A 15,875-nucleotide genomic window follows, 5' to 3' on the forward strand; every position below is an offset into this window, starting at 1 on the left:
TTACAGTAGTGATATTTACAAAGATAAAAATTAGCATGCATAAAGATTAGGTTCTAGTGTTCTAATTATTTGTTCCTCGATCTTTGGCCTATCTTATTAGTCTATTAGTGTTGATACACTTATAGATCGGCATAATGTTAAAGTTGCCTTTGCTACATTTAGATAGGTGTTCACTGACAGTTAAATGTCGATATTCTTCGTGTCTAATATGCTGCTTATGCAAAGTTACTCTGTTTCTAAGGTTTTCAGTCGTTCCTACGTAGAAACTATTGCAATTTGGGCATGTTAAATGATGTAAATAACTTATTTAGACTTACAGTTCATATCATATTTTACCGTCCACGTTTTTTCATTCTTCAGTTTAATTTTGTCCCCGTATCTGAGGGCATGTGCCGCAACGAGTTTTGTTGCACTTTGTCACAGTTGGCGTGGCGTTGGACGTTGAAAATTCCGCTTTCGTTAAAATTCCTTTTAAGTTTTTCGGTTGTCGTCTGCTTACAATAAGATTAGTTTTCTCCATCGTACTCTTTAATTTGTCTGACAAATTTAAAACTTTTACTATTTCCTTTACTTTCCCAATAATGCTAGGGTTATTTGGATTGTGTGTTACCACTAGAGGTAATATTCTGCCTTCGGGTTCTTTCGCCTTCGGTGTTCTTAACTCCTCGATACTTTGGCCTTTCGCTTTTTTGAAGCTTGAGTTAATTAAGGTTGTCGGATAGTTTCGACGTACGAGAAATATTCTAAGTTCTTCCAAGCGTTGTTCATGGTTGTCGAGCGAATGTCATGGTTGCATGGCGACAATCGTGTAAATTCGTGTAGCTGATGTGTAGGGGATGTTGGTCTTACAGTGTTTGGGATGGCAGGAGTTGAAGTCGAAGTACTGGTGGGAGTCTGTTCCTTTGTAGTAGATATCTGTGTAGATTGTTCTTTCGTCTTTACATATAGTAAGATATTTAGAAAATGTAGTTGTGACTCATATACTTCCATTGTAAATCTGAGTTTCGGATGAAGGTCGTTCAAAAGTGTGTGTAGTTCATCAAGTTCCTCTCGCGTTTTGCCCCAAAATAGAAAGCAGTCGTCCAAGTATCTTTTAAATATGACAACGCTTGGAAGCGTACGTCGAAGGAACCCGAAGGCAGAATATTACCTCTAGTGGTAACACACAATCCAAAAACCCTAGCATTATTGGGAAAGTAAAGGAAATAGTAAAAGTTTTAAATTTGTCAGACGAATTAAGGAGTACAATGGAGAAAACAAATCTTATTGTAAGCAGACGGCAACCGAAAAACTTAAAAGGAATTTTAACGAAAGCGGAATTTTCAACGTCCAACGCCACGCCAACTGTGACGAAGGCAATAAACCTCGTTGCGGCACATGCCCTCATATAATCACCGGGGACAAAATTAATATACTCAGATAAGGCCCAACGAGGCTAGGCGAGGCTTAGCGAATACTATAACTATAGTAACCTAACTAGTTATGCCCGCTGCGGATCGATAGGGATGGAGACGGCAGCACGGCGAAGCGAACGAGGTTGGCGATGCGTAGTCTTTACTGTCATTTTCAATCATGCGTACGTCCATCAGATATGGAACCTAAACGGTACCCTCTCCATCCCGTGATCACACTGTCACACGGAATCACAGAAGTGATTTCAGGAAGATAAAGGTTATGGTAATTGGTTTAAGGTACTCTTTCAACTTGTTAAAACGAGAGACTCATGTCAACCAGAACAGGCTATAGAACCATCAGCTTCTTCCATTGAAAGTGGATCAAAATTAGATGAATCAGGCCATAATAGTGAAACAGCCAAGTGGTTTGTCCCTGTTAGAGCCAAGAAGGCTAAGAAAGTAGATATTCTGCAGTCCACACATGACCTGATTAAGAAAACACTGGAAAATGACAAAACTGATAGCATGCTTCAGCTAATAAAAAAAAGTGTTTGAACAGTCACGACAGCATGAATTAAAACTTTTCCAAATGTAACTTGGGTCAAGCAATAATCAAACCCAACAGCCTTCAACTGATCCTCGGCAGGGCTTACATGGTCCTCAGTACCAGCCCCCAATTAGTCCTCATCAAAATACATGGGCAAGTAGCTATTCAGGTAGCTCTATTTTCAATCAACCATTGCATGTCTCTTATTTCCACACATCACCACAGAATGATCAACGTCCAGACGAAAATATTGAAAATGTTCATGATAGTACAATGCAGTACCATACTCTATAAAAGAATTGAATTAACATATATACTGTGTTAGCATGTGCTTGTTGAGTTTTAATGTTTATTACAACAGAAACTTATCTGAACTATTTTTATAACACTTTTAAAGTGTCTATATCACTCGTGGAAGCTTTATGCATTTGAAAAGTATGTAAAAAGTTAGTTAATATATTAAAAAAGGTTTTTGATTTAGTGCAATAATTTTGAAGTTACTAGCCTTTAAACTACCTGCAATTCCTGAGTCCCAGGCTCCTGTAAACAATGGGCAGTTTCAAATTGAATAGCCGTGTTTAAACCCAGGAGGTTGGGACTCAGGAACCCCAGGTAGTTTAGAGGCTTGTATTTTTGAAATTATTGCACTAAATCAAAAAATGTTTTTTAATACATTAATTAACTTTTTACGTTCTTTTCAAATGCATAAAGATCCCACGAGTGATATAGGCACTTTAAAGTAACTTTAACAAGTTAGTTAATTAGCCTTTCCAGGAAGATCTTGATTCACTATATTTGGCATATTTTCCTGTAACTGACATTAAACTCTTTTAAGCAGTATTTCAAATGTTTAACTGTAAATCAATGCACCATTATTACTCTTACAGCTATACCTATATAAAGTCAAACATTTCACTGCATGGAATCCCTTGTATTGAGAAGGCAGTACCCCAAAAATGCCTGCGTGTGAAAGGCTAATTTAATTATGTAGATATTTGTTCGTATTTTGCATCATAACTTTTGTTCTTGGTTTTGAGTAAGGTAACTATGCTTTGTTCTTCTCATTGTAAAACATGTTTTTAAGAGCTTCCCGGTTTTTGCTTCCCTGATCTACTGAATTGTCCTTTAGTTTTCTGCACGACCTCATTTTAAGCATCTCGCGCACTGTTTCTCTGTCTCGCTTTTGATTTGTGACCGGGTCAATGGACAGATCACATTTCTTGGATATGGCATCTCCATATTCAATGCAAGCATTATGCAAAACAATACACGCGAGGGTTGCGATTTTAACCTCATGAGCACTACTTTCACATTTACGCAGGAGAACACGCCATCGGCCCTTCAATCGCCCATAAGCGCCTTCTGTGACCATGCGTGCTCGACTGAGCCTGTAGTTGAAATACCTTTGCTCTTCTGTTAGAACGGCATCTGTGTAGGGCTTCATGAGCCACGACTGTAAAGGAAAGGCTGAGTCTCCAAGCACAAGTGGTGGTAAAGTTCTATTCATGACTCTCTTTCCAATTTGCGGAAAGAATACACCTTCTGCTATTTGTTGCCACAAGTCTGTAGACTGTAAGATGACGGCATCATGGGAGTTCCCAGGAAAACCGCAACTGGCCCATATAAAACGATACCTTGCATCAACGAATGCCATTAATACCACCGAATAAAAGTTTTTGAAGTTTTGATACTCCTTGCAAGATTCAAGTCCACCAGGCGGGCATTTAATCGGAATATGGCATCCGTCTACAGCAGCCCAACAAAACGGAAACTGCCAAAACCCCTCCATTTCAACCAATTTGTTTTTGAACATTTCTTTACTTGTTGGCAAATGTTTAGCCACTTCTGAACTCCACGGACACTCCACGATTGCTAAAAAAACTTCACAAACGATATTACGCTCCGTAGAAACCCCAAGGCCGGATATTTGTGATATCGTATGATAGTAATCTCCCCTACCGAGGCGATATAAACAAATTGCAAGTCTTTCTTCAGGAGTTACAGGTTCCTCGTTAATGTTCTGCCGTTCTAGTCTGCTTCTGATTGGTGGTAAGATGTGCTGAAATGTCTTCCGCGAAATTCGCAGGGTCTTTTTAAATCTTGCGTCACTGTATGTATCCCATACCGTTTGCCACCAGCCAGGATTTCGAAAAAATCTCCGACATGTTCGATGTCTTCGAATTGGAACTTTCGAGTTTGCCTGCATTAGCCACATCAGTGATAGAAGAATATTTAACAACATATTCTTCCTCATGACAAGAAAATACATCATATTAAGCAAACGCATTCTTCTCCTTCGATTGCTTTCAATCAGTTTCCAAATAGCAAATGTTTTTAATGGAAATCGCCTGGAAAACTCGCCATTCTTATTTTTTTATTTCTTCAAATTTGATTTCTCGCGCTAGCATGTACACCGCTGACCCTTATTACGTTCACAAAACTCAGCAAAAATAATTTCGCACGCCTAAATAAGTTCGCCCTGTAAATCGGATGCCGTTCCAAATGAATGAAGTCGAACCAAATTACTAATAAGTTCGGCACATGAAAAGCACGGCGTCTAAAACTGGCCTAAATCATAACATGCCCAAATTGCAATAGTTTCTATGTGGGAACGACTGAAAACCTTAGAAACAGAGTAACTTTGCATAAGCAGCATATTAGACACGAAGAATATCGACATTTAACCGTCAGTGAACACCTATCTAAATGTAGCAAAGGCAACTTTAACATTATGCCGATCTATAAGTGTATCAACACTATAGACTAATAAGAGAGGCCAAAGAGAAACAAATAATTCGAACACTAGAACTTAATCTTAATGCATGCTAATTTTCATCTTTGTAAATAGCACTACTGTAACCACTGACTGTAACATAGTCACACTAAATAGGAAGTATCAAATTACACTATATGTAAGTTAACAAAATAACCACTGTCATCATTTATCACCTGAAGAGCTAAGAAGTTTCTGCCACACAAGCCCGTCCAGTCAGACGGATTATTCGACATGATTAAAGTCTGTGAAACTGGGTTGATTTTAAAACCATGCATAGCCGGTTACTTCACATCAAAGGTGGAATAATAACTGCCTAAAACCGACAAAAACACTTCTCGTCGTTTCGAACAAAAGCCCTCGTCAGGAAAATTAAGCCGAGAATTGTTACGGTACGTTTTAGGTGGTCGTTATACCATATTTGATGCGGATTTGTCAAAAGATGCTGCCACGGATATATAATGGATATGTTAAAACATAGCCGTAGCATTCAACCTTGAATTGTAATGTATGGTTGTACTTACGGACTTGATAACACCAACCAATGCTATCTGTCTGCTGGTTCACTTGCTGTTTATTTTGGAATGGTGAGCGTATATATTTATTTTGTTGTATTTGATACATTAATATTTGTATGAGCTAAATAGTTCTATGAGCTACATAGTATTCAAGTTTGATTTTTACTGCCCGGCTGGACGCCACTTTTAAATTCCATAGATCAACTCAAGCATTCCCTCGTGTTATTCACAGGGGAATACTCTTGCAAACACTATCTTTCGCGGGTCGCAGACTCGCTGGTTTGTTTCTGGGACACGGATTGTTATATTTAATACAGTGTTGCCTATGGTTTTCGTGAAATATACAATCGATTTCTTGAAAATCAATAAAGATGTTAAAAACACAAAATATAGTATATACTAGTTCATTTATTCCCCGAGCCGGCGCCAAGCGCCGTGCGAGGGTACTAATCCCGCCCGGAGATTAGGAATTACACCCGGGTATTCTGACAGAACATAGGCATGTCTAAAGTTGCCCAAATGTCATGGACGTTCAATGGTCATGGTAGTTGTGCGTATGCGCGAAATTTTAACGAAGAAAAGACGGTCGTCTACCACTTGCTGATTGGCTAAGACAAAAAAGTTAGCATGCATGAAAGTGTCAGCATTTTAACCGTCATTTTGCAAACTATTTTTTAAAAATATAAAATGAAATCATTGAGTCAAATATTAAAACAATAATAAAAGATTTAAAGATCATCACAGCACAGAAACAGTTGGTGAAATAGGAACGACTCGTAGTTTATAATCTTTGAAGTGGTAGGTGTCTATATTTTGCTTATTCAGTGTTTGCTGTAAGAATGCATTGTTATTTTGACTTTGACTTTGACAAGTACGAGCTTGGTATGTCGTTTTACAAGGAGCTAACCGACCGTTTAAGGCTTTACATCATCGCTTATATATATATAAGAGTTGATACCCGACTTGAAGTTATACCATACTGTTGATACTGTTTATAATATACCAAGAGTGTTGTCAATATACCGTCAGTATTGCCGACGATATTTTTTTACCTATAGCATTGTGTATACATACCTATATTTATCCACGCATGTATGATATTTGGAAACATTTGTAAGGATTTAGATAACCTCAACATTAAAAGCAGTGGTTAGTTTTGTCTCCCATAGCGTAGCTCAAAAACGCTGTATGGTTTGAGGTATGCTGTTGAATAAGTTCACAGCTGTGTTGCTATAGGCTACCTATATAATACACCACAGCGACTGTTTTTGTACTCGTTAATTACGTCTGCATGTGTTGTGGAGAGTTATTATATATACTTGCTGAAATTAAATTCGTACAATAGACAATGTACCACAACTCTTTCCCAAAGCATTCATTTTAATGTTTCAACCACGTCGTCATCGCGTACTCTTCCTACTTGCTTATTAAGGACCTTAATATTTATTATTTATAACGTATCTGTTCTGTAATTCTTCTAACTCGCAGTTTGTCTTAATCACAAAATACTCCGCATGTGGTCGCTAAAAATATAAACCAGCGTTCCAGGCTTAAATTTTAACTGTTGATTCCTGATTTTGAAGCTACAGGGAGAAAACGTTTCAAATAGTTCGTATTTTAGGTGCACTCAACTTCATTTCAATATTTTCATTTCATTTCATTATTAACCAATATTTATTTTTGGCTTAACTAAAATATTTTTATTATACTTGCAACTTAAAGCTATACCCTTTGCACGTCTCATATAGAGAAAATTGTAAAGAAAGAAATGTTACTGTGCATGGTTTGTAAGACCTTTTTGTACTTAGCTATATTGTTATTCTTATAAAGTTATAAAAGAATAAAATAAAAATTATGTATTATAACGGTTTATGCTTCCACAAACAAAAGTATATGATTAACAGATTAACAGACGATTATAAGATTTTTTAATAAAGCAACATCAGTGGATTATGGGGGTAGGGTATAGTCAAAATAGGTTATAACACCTAACAAATTGATATATTAACAAAAAGCCTTTAGAGTAAATCCCATGCAATGTATTCGTAAATTTCAGTTCTTTAGAAGTTCATAACCAATTGCATCTATTTATTAATAGGCCGTACTTTGAATATAAAATTGTGCCTGCAATAATTTATTTTATCTAAAGCTGGATCCGCCACTGGACAGCACATGATCATAAGACAACGATTATAACGTTAAGAATGTTTCCTTTTTAAATTTGTAACATGCGTCCTCTATAAAATCACAATAATTTGTGCAGATTCTCCAGCACAAAAGGTTACATCGCAGTGTCTTCAATACCGTTCTTTATGTTCTCAAATTTGTCATAGCACTCTCTGGCGGAATACCTGTCCTTTACCTTGGTCGCCCAACACAAGGTCATTATAGCTTGAACTATTGGAATGTTGATGGTTGTCTTGTTCATCTTTGGGCGATAATTATCAGCTATCTTTTTTTTGAATGCGGCTCGGTCGATGGGCATGAGTTCTGTGAACGCTTGGGTACCATACCACATCTCCCACAACACAAGACCATAACTATACATATCCGCCTCTTTCGTACGATTCGCGAGGTTCTCGAGTACTTCTGGTGCAAGATATATTATGCTTTTCTCTGTTTCTACAAATTGACCCACAATCCCAACATCGGATATCATCGCTGTCCCATCCTCATCTTCCTGTAGATAAAAAATATTGACTTTGAAATTTTCTAAAGATAGATAGTCTATATCTTACCGGGTCTTAGAGCCTTAATTACCGGGCAGTTTTTTGGGGTCACCATTCTTTCTTTCCCAATATACGAGGTGATTTGGGGGTTATAGTTATTTATACAGTAGAGTTCAATAATTTGTAAACGGTTTGGTTCAAAGGCAGAGTGTTAAGCACCTAAATTTCTGAAAACTGTATCGAGCTACATTTTGAGCCCAGTTTCTAATATAACGTACATAACGAGAAGTTATGGTTTATACACAGGCCCTAAACTGTATGAAATGCAGTATTATGCAGTTATTGCTAACCAAAATATTTTCCAGCTTGAGATGTCTGTGAATAAGTCCTCTCTCGTGAATGTAATTTAAACCATCCGCTATGTCCATCGCCCAGTTAAAGAATTTACCAATTGCCAGTTTGGTGTTTTCGGATTTCGCTGGTGTCAGATTTCGGTTTCTGAAAATTACACTTCTGAGGTTTTCTCCGCAGGCTTTCATAACGAAAATGAACCTGTACTTTTTGGATGAAAGACAGATGCTCATTCTGGCCGACCCAAAATACTTGGTAACGTTTTTATGTTTCAAATCTCTAAAGTAAAATATATATTATGAGATAAATTCCATAACATATAACCATATAATAATATATAGCATGATCTTCTGAAGTTAAAAGGATTTTAAACGCGATAAAAGGTTTAACTCTACTAACGAGGTAACGAAATTAAGGGGAGCACGCGCCAGCTTTGCAAAAAAAATGCCCTTCAAATTTCAAGCAAAAGATTTTTTCGTTAAGGTAACTAGTACAAAACTTTGAAATTAAGAAATGTTTTCTAATGAATTAGGGGCTTCCTGTCCACGTCTTTAATGGATTAGAAACTTTGTTTCTAGACTTGCCGTAGGTCAGCTGCACTTGCTCTTTCATGCAGTTGTGTTTGTTAAAATTTTCATGTTTAATCACGCATTATTTTGTGCCTTAAGCCTGTTATGTTATGTTAACTAGGCATAAACCTGATTATCGAATTCCAATTAAAATTTTCCCGAGCACATTCTTGTGCGGACTTTATCGTGCCTTTGGTTTAACGTTGTGATGAGTTGTAGAGTAGAAAATATATACTTACCTAATTTTTACCTCTTCGTTCAGAAATAATCTTGAATTCGGGTCATCAAATGGATGCTTGAATACTTTCACCGCCACGTTTATTTCAGAAATCTGCGATTTGTTTCCTCCAGGGTTCCTTAGCTTTCCTTGGTACACAATGGAAAACTCCCCTTCTCGCAGGCTCTCTTCTTCGCCGTCTTTCTTCCATTCAAGATCCCTTGCATTTACTGACGCTGGAAATAGTTCGATACCCAACGGTATGATATCTTTTTGTATCTCGACACAGTTCTTTTGGACTGGAACATACAGTTTCAATACTTCGTCCTGGCTTCGGGTTTCATTAGTTAATTGTTTCACCATTTTTCGATCGGCTTCTATCAGGATTGGAATTTGATCCCCATATTTTGATAGCACTATTCTGGTGTTCTCCATCTGTCGTTGGGCATATTTTAAAACGAATTCTTTTGTTAGTCGCTGTAGATATTTTTGAGATTGTTTTTCAAGGTAGTCACGAGGATTGTCTTGGTAATTTTCAAGCTTTCTTTTTTGACTAACTTTACGTTTCATCACCATTGCTCCAAAAACAGGCATACCGATTATCAAACCCGCCACGCCGAACGGAATCCAAAGAGGGCTCGTTGCACCAAAAAGAACTTTAGTTGTTGTCGAAATTTTACTTTTATTCTTATCAACTTGACTTTCACCATGAATCGCTTTGTCAATATTTTGAAGCTCTTCTTCTAAAAGATTCAGCCTTTCAAAAAGATAACAAGTTAGAATTCACTTTTTCATTTTCTGAAAAAATACTGTATGCGCATGCATATTCTAGCTTATAGACCGAGTCCTGATTTCGGTAACAAATATAATTTGTTTGATATTTTGGGGGCAACGCACAGCTTCCGAGATGTGAGCTTCATTATAAAATGTGTTTCAAACCTTGTACGAAATTCGTCCAGAAGCTGCCTGTGAATTTCCGAGTACACTTGATTGTCATTCTCCCACTGGATGAGCAATTCTTTAAATCGGTAATCAATTGCTTTTGTAATGTTGCTTTTTGTTGTTTCCCAATTTATTTCATTCGGCGGAGGTGAACAGTCGTTCCAATTGCAGAACTTCGTTTTGAATTCTGGCGATTGAATATGCTCTTTTAGTTTGGCGTGGAGAACTTTGGTCTGATATTCCAGTCTTGCTTCCATGTTCTTCCTCACACTTTCTTCTTGCTTTTCGATGATTTCGATGCGTTTTTCAATTGAACTCATCCTTTCACGAGTTGTTTGGTGAGTTGATTGTATCTCTTGGTTGAAGAAATACGTTACTCTATAAATATGTTGCAGCACTGCATGCAACCACCTGGTAAAAGACATTAAATTTTGAGAACATTTTTAAATATAACATGGTTGTCTCAACGTGCATGTATATACAAATAAAACTCTAGCAATAAATCCTCCAAAACGTGATTACATGAAGTAATATGCTTTATATAATAACTATAGTGAAACACGCAATGTGATTGGTCAATAGCCGTGCAGGATGAGACAATCCTGCACGCGTTTTAGACAATCCTGCACGCGAAATTTAATTTTAATAAAGTTAACCGTTGTTTCACTACAGTTATTTTATAAAACAATTACCAAATGATTTTCCGTGCAGGATTGCGTGATCCATGCACTTGGGATGTTGCTCGACTTTCGGAAAGCGTGAAAATACACACGCTTTCCGAAAGTCTCGCAACATCCCGCGTGCATGGATCACGCAATCCTGCACGGAAAATCATTTGGTATTCCTTTACTATGTTATCTTTCTGCGCTGATTCTGATCAAAATCATCAAATTAATTCAGTTCACGACTTTAATACAGCCAATATTTTATCCGTTCGAGGCATTATTTCAAGAATTTAAAGTTCAAGTTTAGTTGTATATAAAAAAATGCATCAATTATTTCCGTAGTTCATCTTATAAGATTTTTTGTTTACTCTGTGAATATAAACTGTATAAATTAATATAAGCAATGCAAAAAACTTACTGCCAATGATTGTATAGTCTTATATTTATTGCCTTTAATACCATCGTCTTAATCTGTTTAAGCAAAAGATTGAACTCCTCTGTGACTCCGCCATATTCCTGTACTTTGATGGCTTCCGTTACTGACATGTAAACAATTTGATGATTCGAACTTGCATCTCTCCAGCACTCGCTCAGCTTTGTTGAGACATATTTCTTCACTGCTTCCCTTTCACTCTCTTTCACTTGATCCCATTTATTGCAAACGAAGAGGGAACATTCAGCTAAATGGCGAAGGCTGGCAACCCCAGCATCAGAACCTGCCTTTCTTAAGATGCCCATTAGCTATAGAAAAATAAATTTACTTGTTATTTAATTTACTTAATTGAAGAGACGAAGAGTGGGAATTATGCATATCATAAATTTAAGACAGCAACATTTAAGAAAAAAATTGTTAACTATAGATCCTCCTACAGGAATCGAACCAACGCTTTTGCATTTCCAGTGTTTGGAAACTAGATTTTACCGCATTTTTAAGCTGTTGTGGTGTTGAAAATATACATTTTTTATTTACCTTTTCCTTCATATCTTTTTGTATCCCCCCAGCACGGGACATATCAAGTACGTAAATAAATGCAAGAGCATTTGGAAGATAATTCATAAGAACGTTGTCCATTTCATCAGATTCGCCGAGCCCTGGACTATCAATGATAACAACTCCTTCCTATATAATAACACATGGAATATACAATGAATTTTGGTACTGTGCCATCCGATAGTCAAATAGTCAAAAGTGACACGACGAACAAAGATTACTGACTACGTAGATAAATCTTTGTGTCAAGATTGTTAAATTGGGTTAAGCACAATTAGCCTATTTCCAGGATTTCTCACCGTAGGGACCTTACCTATACGACATAATGACCTTTCTGTTGTAAGAGAAGATTAAATACTGACGAAACGTTACTTCGCGACGTTAAATAGTTCCAACATTTCGAACTATTTTTTGAGCAGGTTAAGATGCACTTATAAACCTATTTTTATATTTTGTATAATTATTTAACTTAACAAATTAAATTTGCCTGAAACATTAATCGATACTTTAGGTCAGCTGAGTACCTCTGAATTTCTAATGGTTAAAATGAGTCGGATTCACCTCAAGTAATTCATGTGGCCAAAAGATTTCAACTTTAGCATAGCAGGAAGCCTTTTCTCGTGCTCTCGAATCCTCCAAGCGCACAAATCGAGCAATTTGCTCTTGACAATTTTCCTTTTTATCCAGGGTATAAACAACAGGTTCCGGCTGAATCTTTCGTTCCTCGTCGTAGTTATAGTGAACGACAAGTTTTCGTTCTTTTCCAAACTTTAACTCGCATATTGTGGAAGTGGTATTGAGAACATGGTGTGGAAGAAGCTCTTCGCCAAGAATAAGATTTAATAAACTGCTTTTCCCGGCGCTACTTTCGCCTGAAAAAAGTTTAACAAAAAATAGCCAGGCGATCTCATATGGCAGACAAGGCCTGGGAAATTTGGCATTTCGTGGTTGAAACAACTTAATATCTCTTGAAATATGCTTTCTTTCGGGTTTAAAATTCATGTCATGAGCATCATCACAAATTTTTGACTAGTTTCTTAGAGTAACTAAAGATAAATGTCTATTTCGTCAACCTTCTAAGGGTTAAAATATGAGCACGGGATCACCTGGAGTGCAGGGGCCGGTTGTATCAAGCCCGTTTAGCTTAAAAGGTGGATAAGTCAAAATTAAATAACACTCTTACATCTCTCTTGAATGAGTCAACTTGAATATTATGCACTTAATATGTAGCTGTAAACAGTATCTTTATATTAAGGTCAAAAACATTTCGCTTGTTGAATAAAACGGCAGACTTGCTTTCTATTTTGAACTTATCCACCGTTTAGGCTAAACGGGCTTGATACAACCGGCCCCTGAACCGTAAACGAAAACGAAACGTGAAGTACCTGCAATAAGAACTTTATACTCTAGTTTCGCCAAGCGTTCTGTTTGTTTGTCTAAAACATTTAACACGCCATGATCGCCATAATAGGTGTTTAGAACCTCAATCGCGCATTTGTCCAATTGTTTGATGCAATTATCAATCTTCAAATAAAATTCCCCCAACTTTTCTCTTTTCAACAAATCTTCGTCTTTAGCCTTCGCTATCACCTCGAATCCCTAGTTAAGAATAAGATGTGACAAGTAATTAATGTCTGCCCAAACCCTAAAAGCCCATTCTGTAATCTTTGAAACACCTTAATATAAGTTCGTTAGAAACTAAATGCTTGCAGAGCGTTTATACAAAAACGAAAAAACACAAACGGCCGATTATGTCGTTTTTATATTTTCTTATGCATGCATTAACTGTTTTATTAGTGACCTCGCTTGTTCGATCTGTACTGTGAAATATCAAACCGTGGTTTTTTGCATGTACCTCGCTACTTCAAATTCGTGGCTCGGTCCATACTAAGGGCCTCGTCTGTTATTTCACAATGAACACCTCGCGCTCGGTCACTAATCATTTAGTATTCACCGTTGTTCCATTGGAATATTTCCCGCTTCCTGAACTTTGTTCTTCTATCTCCTTTTTTGCAGTTTTTTTCATTTCTGTAAGGTCGCACTTTTGTGGATCATGTTTAATATGGAGAAGTTTAAATACTTCAAACATGGTAAACACGTCCTGAATATCGTCCACGTTCTTTTTTGGCGCTTTTTTCGTCGTTGTTCTCCGGCGACTTCGTCGAGACAGCTTTTTTATTCGACTACTAGTCTGTCGACATTCCTATTAAAGAGGTATGCTTATTTTAACTTTCTGGAATAGTAGATAGAACTTCAACTTTTGATAGTATTGTTCCACAAATACTATAATCCCTATATTGGAAATATATGCAAAAACTATGATTATAACATTCACTCCAAAGGGAAAAGATTCGCTGCTATTTGAAATTCATCTATCTACAAATACAAATCTATAATACAAATTCATCCATCTACCTCGAAAATAGTATTGTCTATTTCTATTCCTTGAGACGTTGCAAAGTTCGATTCCGAATGACTCCTGACGAACTCTTTTGCCCTTGCTGTTGTTGTTCCATCGAAATAACTAGCCGTGCTAGACATTCTTTGACGTTCATTTGGCACTTCTTTTTTTGGCGAAGACATACTTCAGTGTTCCGTCAATTTTACAAGTTGGTATACCAGATAACCTTTCCGTTGATTTACTGTACCTAAAAACGGACATGAAATTTCTCCATCCCCGTCGCTTAGCCGTGATTCGTAGTAGCTAGTGTAAAGGAGGTTTGTGTGTTGTAAACGAGTCTTGAGTGTAGTGTAAACCAGGCTTGAGTGTTGTGTAAATCAGGCTTATGTGTTTTGTATATAAACCAGGCTTGAATGTAATGTAAACCAGGTTTAAGTGTAGTGTAAACCAGGCTTGAATGTAGTGTAAACCAGGCTTGAATGTAGTGTAAACCAGGCTTCAGTGTAGTGTAAACCAGGCTTGAATGTAGTGTAAACCAGGTTTAAGTGTAGTGTAAACCAGGCTTGAATGTAGTGTAAACCAGGCTTGAATGTAGTGTAAACCAGGCTTCAGTGTAGTGTAAACCAGGCTTGAATGTAATGTAAACCAGGTTTAAGTGTAGTGTAAACCAGGCTTGAATGTAGTGTAAACCAGGCTTGAATGTAGTGTAAACCAGGTTTAAGTGTAGTGTAAACCAGGCTTGAATGTAGTGTAAACCAGGCTTGAATGTAGTGTAAACCAGGCTTCAGTGTAGTGTAAACCAGGCTTGAATGTAATGTAAACCAGGTTTAAGTGTAGTGTAAACCAGGCTTGAATGTAGTGTAAACCAGGCTTGAATGTAGTGTAAACCAGGTTTAAGTGTAGTGTAAACCAGGCTTGAATGTAGTGTAAACCAGGCTTGAATGTAGTGTAAACCAGGCTTCAGTGTAGTGTAAACCAGGCTTGAATGTAATGTAAACCAGGTTTAAGTGTAGTGTAAACCAGGCTTGAATGTAGTGTAAACCAGGCTTGAATGTAGTGTAAACCAGGCTTCAGTGTAGTGTAAACCAGGCTTGAATGTAGTGTAAACCAGGTTTGAATGTAGTGTAAACCAGGCTTGAATGTAGTGTAAACCAGGTTTGAGTGTAGTGTAAACCAGGTTTGAATGTAGTGTAAACCAGGCTTGAATGTAGTGTAAACCAGGTTGAGTGTAGTGTAAACCAGGCTTGAATGTAGTGTAAACCAGGTTTAAGTGTAGTGTAAACCAGGCTTGAATGTAGTGTAAACCAGGTTGAATGTAGTGTAAACCAGGCTTGAATGTAGTGTAAACCAGGTTTGAGTGTAGTGTAAACCAGGCTTGAATGTAGTGTAAACCAGGTTTGAGTGTAGTGTAAACCAGGCTTGAATGTAGTGTAAACCAGGTTTGAGTGTAGTGTAAACCATGCAGGGTCGTGTGTTGAGTAAACCAGCCTAGAGTGTAGTGTAAACGAAGCTTGTGTTTACATAATAAATCTTTGAGATGAATGTTTTCAAGCAGCTGCATTGTCTACGCATATTCTAGTCTAAACGAATATTTGCATTAAATAATAGGCTCAAATTATATAGATCCGCGTGATATACGATTAATAATACAATCGCTGTTTATACCTGCCCTGCTGTGAAATAATTGCTGGTAGACAAACGTTAAAAGAATAACAAATATGTCGGCATTTTCGTCAGTCTTAATATATATTGCAATTTAAATAACTGGGGCCAGCTGTATAAAACACTAGTAAACTTTTAACCGTATTTCAAAGTTAACTAGGATTTAACTATGCACA

The 15,875-nt window shown here is 37.1% G+C and overlaps 2 protein-coding genes across 2 annotated transcripts; both read right to left on the reverse strand.

The window, feature by feature from the left end:
- Positions 1–2,986: 2,986 nt before the first annotated feature.
- Positions 2,987–4,210, reverse strand: LOC114523919 (protein ALP1-like). Its single transcript, XM_028544981.1, has one exon. The coding sequence runs from the start codon at positions 4,208–4,210 to the stop codon at positions 2,987–2,989; it is 1,224 nt and encodes a 407-aa protein (XP_028400782.1).
- Positions 4,211–7,360: 3,150 nt separating this feature from the next.
- Positions 7,361–14,219, reverse strand: LOC114523920 (dual serine/threonine and tyrosine protein kinase-like). The gene is made up of 10 exons (XM_028544982.1): positions 14,052–14,219; positions 13,591–13,839; positions 13,022–13,235; positions 12,180–12,508; positions 11,616–11,765; positions 11,064–11,386; positions 9,978–10,391; positions 9,061–9,795; positions 8,252–8,531; positions 7,361–7,912 (listed from the first exon to the last, which is right to left on the reverse strand). Exons 1-10 carry the CDS (start codon positions 14,217–14,219, stop codon positions 7,514–7,516), a joined length of 3,261 nt encoding a protein of 1,086 aa, XP_028400783.1. The 3' UTR covers positions 7,361–7,513.
- Positions 14,220–15,875: the final 1,656 nt, after the last annotated feature.

Source organism: Dendronephthya gigantea, unplaced genomic scaffold (genome assembly GCF_004324835.1).
Source record: "Dendronephthya gigantea isolate DGI-Jeju-01 unplaced genomic scaffold, DenGig_1.0 000029F, whole genome shotgun sequence".
Classification (NCBI taxonomy): Eukaryota; Metazoa; Cnidaria; class Anthozoa; order Malacalcyonacea; family Nephtheidae; genus Dendronephthya; species Dendronephthya gigantea.

Bases quoted from the DNA above. Each gene is read 5' to 3' on its own strand.
- LOC114523919 (XM_028544981.1), bottom strand. From the start codon at position 4,210: ATGTATTTTCTTGTCATGAGGAAGAATATGTTGTTAAATATTCTTCTA.
- LOC114523920 (XM_028544982.1), bottom strand. From the start codon at position 14,219: ATGTCTTCGCCAAAAAAAGAAGTGCCAAATGAACGTCAAAGAATGTCT. The intron at 11,387-11,615 runs GTAAATAAAAAA...ATTTTTCTATAG, and splicing joins AAAAAGATATGAAGGAAAAG to CTAATGGGCATCTTAAGAAA. The intron at 10,392-11,063 runs GTAAGTTTTTTG...GTCTTTTACCAG, and splicing joins AGACTATACAATCATTGGCA to GTGGTTGCATGCAGTGCTGC.